Source organism: Sorex fumeus, unplaced genomic scaffold (assembly GCF_029834395.1).
Source record: "Sorex fumeus unplaced genomic scaffold, SorFum_2.1 ptg000098l, whole genome shotgun sequence".
In the NCBI taxonomy this organism is placed as follows: Eukaryota; Metazoa; Chordata; class Mammalia; order Eulipotyphla; family Soricidae; genus Sorex; species Sorex fumeus.
The window spans coordinates 6,622,703-6,637,643 of record NW_026606155.1 but is presented as its reverse complement, the minus strand read 5'-3'; the positions used below and the strand labels follow the sequence as shown (position 1 = coordinate 6,637,643).

The following is a 14,941-nucleotide window of genomic DNA, read 5'->3' as shown; positions in this document are numbered from 1 at the left end:
TAGCGGGTAGGGCATTTGCCTTGCACATGGCAAACCCGGCCGACCCAGGTTCAATTCTTCTGCTCCTCTCAGAGAGCCCGGCCCTCATGGCAAAGCCTGGCAAGCTACCCATAATGTATTCTATATGCCAAACACAGTAACAACAAGTCTCACAATGGAGATGTTACTGGGCTCGCTCAAGCAACTCGATGAACAACAGAACAGTGACAGTGACAATTTTCTTTGTAATGAGACACTAAAAGTCAAACATAGACTTAAATTACCTTACTTTGTAACTGAATATAATCAAGAAAATAGGTGTAAAAATGAATACTATTTTTAGTTCATTCTACATATTAACAGACTTCTATAACATATTTTGTAAAATACAAGAGCTGCATTTTTTATATTTTATAAACAATGGCTACATTTTCAAGACAAATATAGTAAAAAAAGTTAAATTTCTCCACCTTTTACTCCTTCTGTTTACTATATTTTCTAACTTTTAGTTTCAAATTCAATTCAAATTTGATATGAATTTGTTTAAATAGCCTTTTCAGGCAGTAATTATTTTCACAAAGGCAGGCTTCTATTATCAAAATGGTATTCAATCCACTTAGAAAGCTCTGGGAAAAAGAATATTTAGCATTACTATCAATTGGGAAATAAATTATTTAATAAATTTTAATTGATCAGTTATTTCAAGGTAAAGGTAAAGGCCCTCCCGTTGATCGTCGATTTGCTCGAGCGGGCCCAGTAACGTCTCCATTGGAGACTTTGTTGTTACTGTGTCTGGCATATCGAATACTCTCGGTAGCTTGCCGGGCTCTCCGAGAGGGGCGGAGGAATCGAACTCGGGTCAGCCATGTTGGCCGCTTGTAAGGCAAACGCCCTACCGCTGTGCTATATTTCCTAGTTGGTATTTCACACACAGTTTATAGGCCTTAGTGAACTGTTCTAAAATAAATTTTCTCCTTGGTGCATTTTCTCCTCGTAATTTCTGAGATACTCTGAACTTAATCTTCAATCTGTAGCAGTTTGTTACAAGCTTTAACTGTAATTAAAATGGATGAATACTTCTGAAATATAAATAGCCTCCTAAATTCCATTTTTGGGAGTCATTTGAGCATTGTGGTTAAAAACATGAGCTTTGGAGTATAACTGACCTGGGTTCCCGTTCTGGCTCCATTTACTAGCTGTGTAACCTGGGGGAAGTTATTTAACCTCTCTAGTCTCAGTTTCTTTATCTGTAAAATAGAGATAATAATATCTATTTCATAGTGTTGTTGTGACGATTAAAGAGATAATGTTGGCTTAGCACAATGCCTGATTTCACTATGTGTGCAATTTGTGATAATGAAATACTCTACCAAAGATTTATAAGTTACTTAGCATAATAAAAATGAGAGGCTTTCAATTATTAAAATTTTGTCTGGGCATATGCTTTCTTCTGCATATTTATGAAAGAAATTCCTCAGCAATGTGATTTATTACACTTAGAAAGGGCAATTTTTTAATTAAGAAGACAATATTAATATTGAATGTATACAGACAGTTAAAATATCTTGAATTGCATAACATCTTTGGCAAATGATTTTGGTTTTTTTTTTTTTTTTTTTGCTTGTTTACTGGGCCACACTCGGCAGTATTTAGGGCTTACTTCTGGCTGTGTGCTCAGGGATCACTGCTGTGGTGCTCAAGAACATAGGAGGTGCCAGGGACTAAACCAGGGTTGGCCACATGCAAGGTAAATACTTTACATTTTGTACTATCTCTCTAGTCCAGGCAAATAATCTCAAAAACAACTTTGCATGTTTCATTAAATTTAATCTCTGGTGAAGTAGGCAAAGTATACGATTTTCATCCTCTTAAGAAAATAAATCAAAAATAAATCAAATTCTTATATGTGGAGATTAAGGAATTTGGAAAATAAGAACAAATAGGACATGGAATTCAGCATCATAATAGCAGTGACTGCCACACAGGTTTATTATATTACTAAACCTGTAAGAAGCATATTTTTCACCAAATATATAACTTTCCAGTTAAGGTTTTATGTATTCCTTACCAGATTCTTGCCACTAAATCATATTAATCTATGTTACTCAAGCAATTCCTCAGAGTTATAAATAAAACATCTATTGGTTATGATTTTCAAAGGAAAAGAGCACATTGAATCTGTTTCTTTAAAGTCTGTATCTACAAAATTAATTTTACAAATTGAAAACCAAGTAAGATTTTTCTAAAAGTCAAAATGATTATTATACTGACATACTACCTTCAAATGATTTTAAAGTATAATTTTAAATTAAAACTCCAAGGATCATAAATGAATCATATATGCATAATTCAACTTCTTAAAATTTCTTAAATATGTTCTAGGTATAACAAGTTCCACCACAGTACCATAAAAAGCTCTTGCCTTATTTAAGATTTTTAAAATCATTCACTAAAAACTGGCAATAATTCAGGAATTTTAAGTGGAATTATAATTATATCCTTTGTAACTCTGACTTTATATAAGATAGCTCATTATGGTATCTGTCTATTTTCAATAAATAGATATTATTTTAATAGAAGCCCTTGACTGAAAATTAAAATATATATAGGTTTTACTATTCATCTGACCTATTAGTATGCACTACCCAGAAAAGAATTACATGCAAACAATTTCTAAATAACCAGAAAATATTCCACTGAGTTAGAATCTCTACCTTTCATTCCTCAATTAATTCAATAAAAAATTTTACACACAATAAGAATGTTGTTATTAACTTTACTGTTGTTAATATTGTTATTACTGTTACTGTTTTTATTTTCCTAACTATATTAATCACCTAATCCATCTCAATCCTTGGACAAACAAATACTTTTCATCAACTGTTTTTAATTTTAATACTGAAATATTTTCAACCATTTCTTATAGTACACATTTTAAAAACGTATTTTTACAAAGGCAGAAAAAAAATCACAAACCTGTCCATCTAAGTCGAAAGCTAAGCAAGCTACACCATGTGTATGAATATCCTTTAGAACTGATATGGTCTGCACAGTATATGAATCCCAAACACAGATATAAGGCTCTTTCCCAACTTGTCCTGTTGCTACCAATACTCGTTCAGGATGCAATGCAAGGCTGCAAAATAAACATATTAAAAGACTTAAAATTGCTTATAGAATTTTTAATATAATTTTTGTATATGTAATATTTATACAAACCAATACAAAGATAAGCTTTCATCATTTAAATATTTTGTATTAAAAATAACTTATGTAAAGATTCATGTTAACATATCAAAAATACTGTGATAGCTACAAACAAACTTCGTAAGACCTGTAGTATTATATAGTATGTGGACACTTCTAGAGAAAATAACTTTACAAGGCATCAGCAAAACACAGTAAGAAATTTGCAGCAATCCTACCATATGTCACTTTTCATCTGGTATTCATCTGTTTTTTAAGTCTTAAGTATCTATTTTTTAAGTTTTAAGTATTTTAAGTCTACTTCATTTTATCCATTTATTGAATAACATTAGACCCAATCTTAAGTGTCCATAAATAGCATTATCACTCCTCCAGTAGTATTAATACTTAAGATTACAAATCTCATTTAAAGAAAAAAAACCTTTATCCATAACACACAGAATGGATATTTAAAAACAAAGTAAAGACCTAACAGTAAAGACTGTATAAATCAGCAGGTCAGTGAACGAATATAAACTACCCCTTGATAAAATTTTCTACAAATAAATTTAGGACATTAAATTCAAATTTTGTTTGGGGGCCACACCAGTGGTGCTCAGGACTTACTCCAGGGAACACTCCTGGCAGAGAACCATATGGGGTGCAGGGGATTGAACCCAAGTCAATAGCATGCAAGGCAAGCGCTCTACTGCTATACTATGAACCCTACTATATACAACTGGAAGGATAAAAACTTAACATCAGTGTGAAGGATAAACCAAAAGATGCTAAGTTATGAAGGTATTAGATCACAATCAACTTGATTTGGTATAAAGAGTAAGCAAAAGGGAGGAGTTTAAAATGACTCTTGTTTGGCTTCTGTCTTGGAGTGGTATTCTAAAACTAGGGCATGCTAAATGAGTAACTAGTACGAAGAAATTACAGTGGGAGTGGAATACTGTTTCAACATATGAAAATAAATCCATGTTATGTTTATAATAATGGACAAAACTCCCCTCATGTGTTTATCTAATAGAAACAGAAATGGAGAAAAATCATTTCACAAAGGTTCAATTATTTGTATTATAAAAACAAGTAACAAGCTAGGAACTGAATGAAGAGCATTTCCTCAATCTGATAAAGGGCATCCATTAAGATAACACTAAATTTTCCACTAAAGACCTAAAAGTTCTCTAAGTATAGGATCAAGTCAAGAATGCCAGCTCTTGCCAAATTAGTTCAAGAGGGCACTAGATAGTCTAGCCAGAATAGTCAGTAAAAAAAGAAAAAGAAGAAAAAAAAAGAAAAGTAAATTATCTTTACTTGCTGATGACATAATATTTTTTAAAGAAAATCCTGGACTGGGGTGACTCACAGGGCAAGAGCACATGCTTTGCACATGGAAGTGATCCTAATTCCTGTAGTATCCCCTGAGTACCACTTGGTATTGCCCCTAAAATAAACAAACAAAAAATCCAAAAGAATTCACAATGAAGTAACCAAATAAACTATGTGGTGCTGACAACCCAGAAAAAAGTCAAAATGTTTATGTCAAATGACTTTCAAAAGGGCTATGTCAAGAGAATTGTATAGTTGAAAGTGATTTTTTTTTCAATAGACTGTAAGGGACATCTGAATTTTCACATGAAAAAATGAACATATTTTTAAAAAATTAACAAAATAAATTCAAAATATGAGGAGCTAAAATGGTGAAACTTTTAGAATAAAACAGAGGCATTCATTCGCCCTCTCCTCTCTGGAAAGAAAGATGGTGGCCACATGGGAGCCTTGTGGACAGCAGGTATGAGCCGGGAGTGTGGGGGCGACTAAAACCTCATGGGAAGGGGGGCGTTTCGGTCCGCCCTTCACGCCCTACCGAGGCCACCAGTTGCCCCCCACGAGCAGCTCTCCAGCACGGCCACGACTCCAGAACACAGAAACCAATTTTGTAACTATCTGACTTTCAGTAGAAATACTTCCAGGGTCAATAGGTAAAATAGCAGAAATCCAAAACCAACATTTAATTCTTGAACCCAGCTGTAGAAAGCAAATCACTTCACAATGCTTCTTCAGCATGTCTGATTTGGGGGGGGGGGTAAACTCTAAATAATAGTGGTGAATCTTTTATTGAAACAATGAATCTAATCAAAGCAGATAGAGTGTTAACTAGAATTCATCTGCCTCACAGGGATGGGGAGGGGTGGGGGGTGGGGTTTTATTGGGTTCTTCATGGTAAAAAATAAGTATTTGTAAAGGGAAATGTGTTTGATATTTGCATGACTGAGACCTAAACCTGAAAGCTTTGTAACCTTTCCCACAGTGATTCAATAAATTAAAAAAAAACAAAAAAAACCCAAAAAAACAGAGGCATTATTCTTACTAACCTTAAATAAAACAACCATTTCTTAGATACGACACACAAAAAAGTAAAAAAAAAAGTAATGATCTTCATTAAAATGAAACAATTTTAATGTTTCAAATGAAACATCAAGGACAACTCAAAGAATGGAATAATTCATAAAGATAATAAATTTTCTGAGAATACAAAAAATTCTTTTATTATTGAATACAATCACGGATCATGGTCACGGTCCTCCCGTTGTTCATCGATTTGCTCGAGCGGGCCCAGTAACATCTCCATAATGAGACTTGTTGTTACTGTGTTTGGCATATCGAATACGTCACAGGTAGTTTGCCAGGCTCTGCCGTGAGGGCGAGATACTCTCGGTAGCTTGCCAGGCTATCCAAGAGGGGCGGAGGAATCAAACTCAGGTCGGCCATGTTGGCCGCTTGTAAGGCAAACACCCTACCGCTGTGCTATGGCTTCAGCCCATTGAATACAATGGAAGCACAATTTTATTTTTTGCTTTTTGGAGCAATGCTCTGGGATTACTCCTGGATCTGTACTCAGGAATTACTCCTGGAGGTACTTGGGGATCATACGGGATGCTGGGGATTGAAACTGTTTCAGCCGCATGCAAGCAAGTGCCCTACCTGCTGTACTATCACTCTAGTCCCTGCACAAATATTTTTTTTAAATGTAGGAGTACTGCTATTTATTCAGCCACTGATTAGCTGATTGAATTTGCACAAATATTTTTTAAATGAGCAAAGAATCTGAAAAAAATTCTTCCCAAGGAAGATATACAAAAGTTACATAAAAAGATGCTCAGCATCATTAGTCAATAGAAAACTGCAACTGCATCAAAAGAGGACTGAAATTCAGAATCTTAATGACATACCATTTCCATAAAAGATAAAATTATCACATAAACAATTTGTGTTTTAATTTTTAATTAAGTATTACTAAGAAGGGCTGGAGCGATAGCACAGCGGTAGGGTGTTCGCCTTACAAGCGGCCAACATGGTTGACCCGAGTTCGATTCCTCCGCCCCTCTCAGAGAGCCCGGCAAGCTACCGAGAGTATTCGATATGCCAAACACAGTAACAACAAAGTCTCCAATGGAGACGTTACTGGGCCCGCTCGAGCAAATCGAGAAAATTACTAAGAATGTTGAGAACTCATAACTGTCATAGTCGTATGTGGGATTGTTAAATTGAGGAGCCACTTTGGAAAACATCAAAAAGCTAAACATAGAATTACCATAAGATCTAGAAATTCTACTCCTAAATTCTCAAGAGAAATGAAGATGTACGTCCACACAAAACATACACAGAAATGTTCATAGCAGCATTATTTATAATGGTCAAGAATGGAAATGTTCTCCCAACTGATGATGAAATGGTAAGTTAAAGATGGTATATTCATGCAGTGAAATACTATTTAGGAATTTAAAAAAAAATGTGAAGTAGAGATACATGACATGCTACAACATAGAAAATCCTTCAAAAGCTTACATTAACTGAAAGCATACATATAATGAACACATATTGTATGAACCCATTTTTATGGTATGTTGAGAACAAGCAAATCTATAAGGTCAGAAAAAGGTTGTTAGCAGCAATGATAATGGAGGAGCCAGGTAATCAAATCAGTTATTTATATACATGATTCTATTGATTCATAGGACATTTGCCATCTTATTGTCTGGTCACACAAATCCTCATTACATAGGGTGTAACAAATCAGACAGCAGAAACAGATAAGGGGTGGAGACACATTTATACCTATAAGTTTAGGTCACTGGACAGGGATTGTTATGTTGGGCTGTAATCTCAATCGTGGTGGTAGCTGTTGTTGAACTTCTATTAAACTCATTACTTCTGCTGCTACTGAGTCCATCAAAAAGTCAGTGATATTTTTTCTCATTATCCATAATAAGTTGAAGTCAGATATGCTATAATCCATTTTGGAAAGCCATTCAATAGGTACAATAGTAGTAATGTATGAAGAAATTTTTCCAAAGCAAGAAAGGGGCTGTGCAAATAACCCTGAAGGATAAAACTATATATGACGACTCTGGAGCTACATATTCAGTCCCCAGCCATACCCACATGAGATTAGCAGAATCCCTCCTAGAGTTCAGCGAACATCCAGATAAGGCCTACTGAATTGAGAATCTCCTCGTGTCCATATTCTTATTTCTTTTGAGAAACCCTTCCACTCATTTGCTCTCTATCCTTTTGCCTATCCCCTTCAAGTACTTCTCTTTGATGCCCAGAATAACCCTCCTAAAAAGGTAACTTCTGTTTGGCCACCACTCATCACAGCTGGAAATATCTGTTAGGTTAATCCCATGTTATGTTCAAGTTGCCCAGACAGGTTAATCCTTTCTGTTTTGGGTTTTTGTATGGTTTGTGGCCAAGCACTAATACTTTCAAGCTGTTTTTCCCTTATTCCCTTTACATATCACTCTGTACTGATGACTTGTCCCTGAAGTACCTCATAAAGTCCTACAGATTGGGTGGTCAGATCTCCCACTCAGAGCCCTCCAGGAAGCTGCTGAGTCTTTTTTTTTTTTCCCCTTTATTTTATTTTATTTTTTTTAAAGTTGTAGATTTACAATTTTTTGTGCTTTGGTTTCAATTATACAATGATCAGATACCCATCCCTCCACCAGTGCCCATTTTCCACCACCATGGATAATATCCCTCCCACCCCCATCCCCCCATCCCCCCGTCTCTGTGGCAGGGCAATCCCCTGTGTTCTCTCTCTCCTTTTGGGTGTTGTGGTCTGCAAAAGAGGCATTGAGTGGCAAACATGTTCAGTCCATAGTCTACTTTCGACATGCATCTCCCCTCCTGGGAGGATCCTCCAAACATCCTTTATTTGGTGCTCCCTTCTCTATCTGAATAGCCCTTTCCTCTAGGATACCCGGCTGGCCTCTAAGTTATGGAGTAATCCTCCTGGTGCTGATCTCAGCTATTCTTGGGTATTAATCTCATACTTTGTTACTTTATATCCCCCAGATGAATGCAATCTTTCTATGTCTATCCCTCTCTTTCTGACTCATTTCGCTTAGCATGATACTTTCCATATTGTACCACTTGTATGTAAATTTCATGACTTCATCTTTTCTAAGAGCTACATAGTACTCCATTGTGTAGATGTACCAAAGTTTCTTTAACCAGTCATCTGTTCTTGGGCATTCAGGTTTCTTCCAGTGTCTGGCTATTGTAAAGAGGGCTGCAATGAACAAACAAGTGCAGATGTCACTTCGACTATACATTTTTGCCTCTCTGGGATATATTCCCAGGAGTGGTATTGCTGGGTCAAATGGGAGCTCAATTTCTAATTTTTTGAGAATCGTCCATACTGTTTTCCAGAAGGGCTGAACCAGTCGGCATTCCCACCAACAGTGAAGGAGTGTCCCTTTCTCGCCACAACCACGCCAGCATCGGTTGCTTTTGTTCTTTTGAATGTGGGCCAGTCTCTGAGGTGTGAGATGGTATCTCATTGTGGTTTTGATCTGCATCTCCCTGATGATTAATGATGTAGAGCATTTTCTCATGTGCTTTTTTGCCATTCGGATTTCTTCTTTGAGAAAGTTTCTGTTCATTTCATTGCCCCATTTTTGGATGGGGTTGGATGTTTTCTTCTTGTGGAGTTTAACCAGTATTTTGTATATCCTGGATATCAACCCCTTGTCAGATGTGTATTCGGTGAATATCCTTTCCCATTCTGTAGACTGTCTTTGTATTTTGGTCACTGTTTCTTTGGAGGTGCAGAGAAGCTGCTGAGTCTTTTATCTTTCTCAACTGGTCTGTACTGGTTTATAGTCTGGGGTTGGAAAACTCCATTTGTTCCATACCAGATCTATATTTTCACTTCAACAATAAAAGCTAATGCTTGCCTTTATAGTCCTTATAAATTCTTTGCCAGGGATACACACAAACCAGATGGCTCCATAGCTTTGATACCTCTGGCTCCTGAACTGGGACTTATAATTTGCTAAGTGTAACTTATCAATAAGATAAGTTATGCTTCTCCTCTTGATTTCATCTGATGCTTCTCCAGAGGTGTTCACCCAATAGGTCAAATATACAGACTGCAGCAAAGTCAGCAAAATGCAGATTGTTGAGTCTCCACATTTATGTGGAGCTGCCTCTGTTAGATGATGAGCAAAACAACTTCTTTCACACTCAGTCTCTGATCTCATCCCCCAAGTGCATTCTCTGGGGGCCTGATGACATCTGTTCAGGCCCATGGTATACAGGGACAGCTTGTTCATGGGATTCATGCCTTAAGGTTTTCACCCACTCAGTGTCATCACACCACTGGGTTTTTCACCCACTCAGCAATGGTGCTCTGCTGCACGTCACTGGGTTTTCATCTATTTGGCAGTGTACCACTGGGTTTTCACCCACTTAGTGCTCTGGCCCATGGAATACAGGAACACCTTACCCATAGGATACATGCAATTAGGTTTTTACTCACTCAGCACTGACAGGGCTACAGCTTGGTGAGAGGTAGGACATTTCACCACCACTCTTCTTCTTATGAGTTTCTGATGGGGAACTTCCAAATAGCCTCACTTGATAAATCCTCAAATGTCTATTAAAAAACTGGGGGAAATTTGACTCAGTCTCTGAGGAAAGAACACTCCAATTTTTTAATGCATTAAAGCATGGCCAGAATATAAATTGCAAGTCTGGAAACATGGTCACAATAGGAATGTATAAACTACAATAGTTTGGGAACTGAATCAGTTCTGCAGAACAAAAAGGGATATGGAGTCCCCTATGTCCAACTCTTCTTTGCCTTACATAAAAAGCCTATATGAGGGGCAAGAGTGGTAATACAATGCATAGGGCATTTGCCTTGTGTAAGCTGACCTGGTTTTGATCCTTGGCATTCTATATGGCCCCCAAGCCATGGCTAGGAGTAATTCCTGAGTGCAGTGCCAGGTTTAACCCCTGAGTATTAATGGGTGTGGGCCAAAAGCCAAAAAGAAATTAAAAAAAAATTTAAGCCTACATGAGGAACCAGAGTGATAGTACAGCAGATAGGTGTTTGCCTTGCATGTGGCTAACCCATGTTTTGAACCTCAGTGTTCCATATGGTTCCCCAAGCACTGCCAGGAGTAATTCCTGAGTGTATAACCAGAAGTAACCCCTGAGCATCACTGGGTATAGTCCAACCTGTCTCCAACCTCTACCCCTAAGGGGGGAAAAAAGCCAACATGAAATTCCAGGATTGCCAGATGGATCTGACTTTATTGACAGTTGCTAAGACATGACTCTGAGAAGCTCCCTCTCTATAGACAAGTATCTCCACAACCTGACAAGCCCTTCCATCTGTAGGTTTCTGAGTAGTCATTAGCTGACCACTCAGAAGTCTAGACTCAATTGTTAGGCTCAGAAAAATGACTAATGGGTTACTTGAGCAAAAAGTTGAATCTGTTTGCCACATGACAGCCTAGTTTCTCACAAGTAGTGGCTTGCCACAGCTTCTGCCATCACAGGAGGCCTTTAAATTTGGGAGAGCCCTTAACTCTATACTCCTCCTTAAATAATGCCTCTTCAAGAAAACAAGGGCAACCTTAAAATGACTAATAGCCACCTCCTCAGATTATCATGTTCTTCTTTTGAGAATTCCAGATACTGTTTTGTTCACAGATGGCAGTTCTTTTATAAACAAGGCAACTCCAGAGCAGTAGTAAAAAGCAGTGCTCTGGCCTAGCTAGCTGAACTCATAGTCATGTCCAGAGTTCAAGTATGTCAGTATCTACATCGACTCAAAGTATACTTTTTGGTCTTACAGGAACATACTTTCATTTGGTAGGAATGGGAATTTTTGACCCCCAAAATAATTCCTATTAAGCACAGCTTTCACATATTTAAACTATTAAAAGTTATACATCTGCCTAAAAGGATTGAAATCCCATATTTCCAGGGTCACCAACAAGACAATAGCAAGGTGAAACTAGGAAATAAAAGACATCAGAAGTCACTTAATCACTTAATCACTTAATCCCCGTCATTCATCGATTTATTTGAGCGGGTGCCAGTAATGTCTCCATTCATCCTGGTTGTGTGCTAGTGTAGCCCAATGGTATCTGTTCGTTTTAGGAACATGCAGAGCCTCAAACCGATCATTTAGGGTCTTGACGAAGAAGTCTGACCATCTTATAGGTGGGCGTCCACGTGATCTTTTGATGTCTCGTGGAATCCAATCAGTGATGGCTCTAGTCCAGAGGTTGTCTGTAAACCTCATTACGTGTCCAGCCCATCTGATTTTTGATGTCTTGGCAAATGAGACAGCGTCCCTGATTCTTGAGCGTTGACGAAGATCAGAACTCCGGATTCTATCTCTCATTTGAGTGAATCGTGATATTCCAAGCATAGTTCTTTCGATTCCTCTTTGAGAGACCCGAATAGTGTTCTCATCCTGTTTTCGTAGGGTCCAGGTTTCTGAGGCATATGTTAATGCAGGAAGAATAGTGGAATCAAAGAGATGTGCTCGTAGCTGGAGGTTCTTTGTCCTTTTAGTTATTTCTTCAATGCTCTTGAAGGCATTCCAAGCCGCTCTCTTCCTCCTGCGCAACTCAGGTGCCAGGTCATTCATCATGTTGATTTCTCGACCTAGGTATATATAATTGTTGCATTCGGAGATGGTGGTTCTGTTGAGAGCAAATGGAGCGTCAGGAACAAGGCTGTTTCTCATAAACATTGTCTTCGTAAGATTCAGCTGTAGTCCGACCTTTCCACATTCACGGTCAAAGCCGTTCAGCATTTGTGCCGCTTGGTTGATGTTTGGTGTTATTAGAACGATGTCATCAGCAAAGCGGAGGTGGTGTAGTTGCCAACCATCTATCTTCACTCCCATGTTTTCCCTTTCCAGTCGTCGCATGATGTTCTCGAGGGTGGCACTGAAGAGTTTTGGTGAAATGGTATCACCCTGCCGAACCCCTCTCTTGATATGGATGATTACTTCTTTGTAGAATGGTGAGATCTTGGTAGTGAATCCGCAATAGAGCTCACGAAGGATCCTGATGTATTGAGTTTGTACGCCCTGATTGGCTAGGGCTTCCATGACCACTTCCGTCTCAACAGAATCAAAGGCCTTCTTTAAATCAATGAACGTTAGACAGAGCGGCATCTTGAACTCCCAAGATACCTCAATGAGCTTGGTTATTGTGTGGATATGGTCGATGGTACTGAATCCTTTTCGGAATCCAGCTTGTTCACATCGTTGTCCTTCATCTAGTGTTCTGCTAATCCTATTCAGGATGACTCGAGTGAATAGTTTGTAGATGACAGACAATAGGCAGATTGGGCGATAGTTGCTGATGTCGTGGATGTCTCCTTTCTTGTATAGTAGTACAGTCCTGCTGGTTTTCCATTGGGATGGAACCTTGCATTCAGACAGGTAGCGTGTGAAGAGTCGAGCCAATGTATTGATGAGTACTGATGGTAAGTTCTTCAGGTGTTCAGGTTTGATCTTGTCTGGGTCAGGTGCTCTTTGTTTCTTTACCGACGAGATGGCATGTTGGATTTCGGAAGGGAGAACATTGGGAACGACATATCCATCATGTGGTATGTGGTATGTGGGCAAGTGGATGTGGCTATTAAAGAGATCTGAGTAGAAGTCATGAATAATCTTCTCCATTGCCCTTCTGGAAGATGTGATAGATCCATCATGATGTCAGAGGGCAGTCATCTTGGTTTTGTAGTTGGTGAAGGACAGGCGGGCATTACGAATGTTTTTCCCAGATTCTGCTGCATCTACCAGTACTGCTGCTCTCCTGTTTTTGAGGTCATCCTTGATGGCTTCTCTGCACTGTTTTGCCAGTTCGGATGTTCGCTTGTGGTTGCCTGAGGCACGTGCCAAGCCACGTTGGCGAATAAGTTCAAGAGTGTTTGAAGAAAGACGGTTTTTTGTGGTTATCTCTCTCTTGGCATTCCTTGCACAATCATGGAGGTGCTGAATCATTCGATCGTATTCCTCATCAATGTTGTCAATGACGGCATCTTCCCATGTTGCCGCAATAGAGCCAAAGAGCTCCCAGTTGGTGGTTGTTCTGGGAGTCCTCTTCTTAAACCTTGTATTCTTTTCTCCTCGTTCTGTGAGGTAGAATTTTGCACGAAGAAGACGGTGGTCTGATCCTGTTTGGAATTTTGGGACAACAGCAACATCGGTTAGGCAAAACCGCCGATTGAATATGATGTGGTCTATTTCATTGTGGAACCGTCCATCGGGAGACTCCCATGTCCAACGTTTAGATTCAGCCTTTTGGAATAGTGAGTTACCATGGAAGGTTTTGGTTGACATGATGAACTCAGACAGTCTGTCACCCTGTTCGTTCCATTCCAGGCCATGGGTTCCGATGTGGAGTTCATCGACTGATCTTCTTGGTCCTATCTTGGCATTAAAATCACCGACAATGATCTTGTAGAAAGTGTGATCTTCTTTATAGAACTTCTCCAGCTCCATGTAGAATTTCTCAGTTTCTCTTTCACCATAACTGGATGTTGGTGCATAGACAACAAAGATAGAAACTGCCGGTAGTGAGCCACATTTATTCAAGTGTAATCGTCCGATTCGGGTTGTTAGGCATTCAAATGAATCAATGCTCGTGACTAAGTTTGTGTTGACAAGGATACTGACACCACCGACGCCTCTTTTATCACATGTTCCAAGGAACAGTTCTTCTCCAGTGTCGAAAACAGCATGATGGGATTGATGTCTTCTCGTTTCGGTCAGACCAATGATGTCGTACTTGATCTTTCGTGCTTGTACCATAAGGTCTTCAATGGATGCAGCAGATGCCAGCGTACAAGCATTAAAAGTACAGACAATCATTTTTGTTTTTCTGCGTTTTGGCAGCCTATGTCTGCCTTGGTGTTTTATCAGCCTCTCCTTCCATATCCTTCTCGACTCTGCATATTCAGGGTTAGGGAAATGAGATCCATTTATTACTGGATTTGGCATATCAATTTGGTCTATTTGGCATAGACTACGGATAGCTTGCCAGGTTCTGCCGTGCGGGTTGGATAATCCCTGTTGTGATAATCTCTGGATCCTGGCCGTTGTTGGGGTTACACGGCAGTTGGAGGGTGTAACTGTCTAGCTACTGACAGGTCCAGTCCCAAACCGTGTAGGCTTGGAGATCTCAGCCCCGGGTCCCACACACCTGGGTTCCTCTGCCAGTTCTGTTATGTCTGAGGCTTATCCAAGTGTGTGGAGAGTGGTCCCAGTAAGGCCTTGGTTGGGGCCTGGAGGTCTTCAGCTGTTGGGCCCTGGCGAGGATAGTCAGACACAGGGTAGGAGACTCTGCCTTGTGCTCTCCCGGGAGTTTGTTGTGATAATCTCTGGATCCTGGCCGTTGTTGGGGTTACACGGCAGTTGGAGGGTGTAACTGTCTAGCTACTG

General features: G+C 39.1%; 1 protein-coding gene across 1 annotated transcript in view; it reads right to left on the bottom strand.

Annotated features, from left to right (window-relative positions):
* The window catches only part of EML5 (EMAP like 5), a 172,546-nt gene that overhangs the window by 137,503 nt on the left and 20,102 nt on the right, over positions 1 to 14,941 (bottom strand). Inside the window, exon 2 of the mRNA XM_056133752.1 lies at positions 2,956 to 3,115. Coding sequence (XP_055989727.1) covers positions 2,956 to 3,115 — 160 coding nt within the window. The remainder of the gene's footprint in view (positions 1 to 2,955; positions 3,116 to 14,941) is intronic.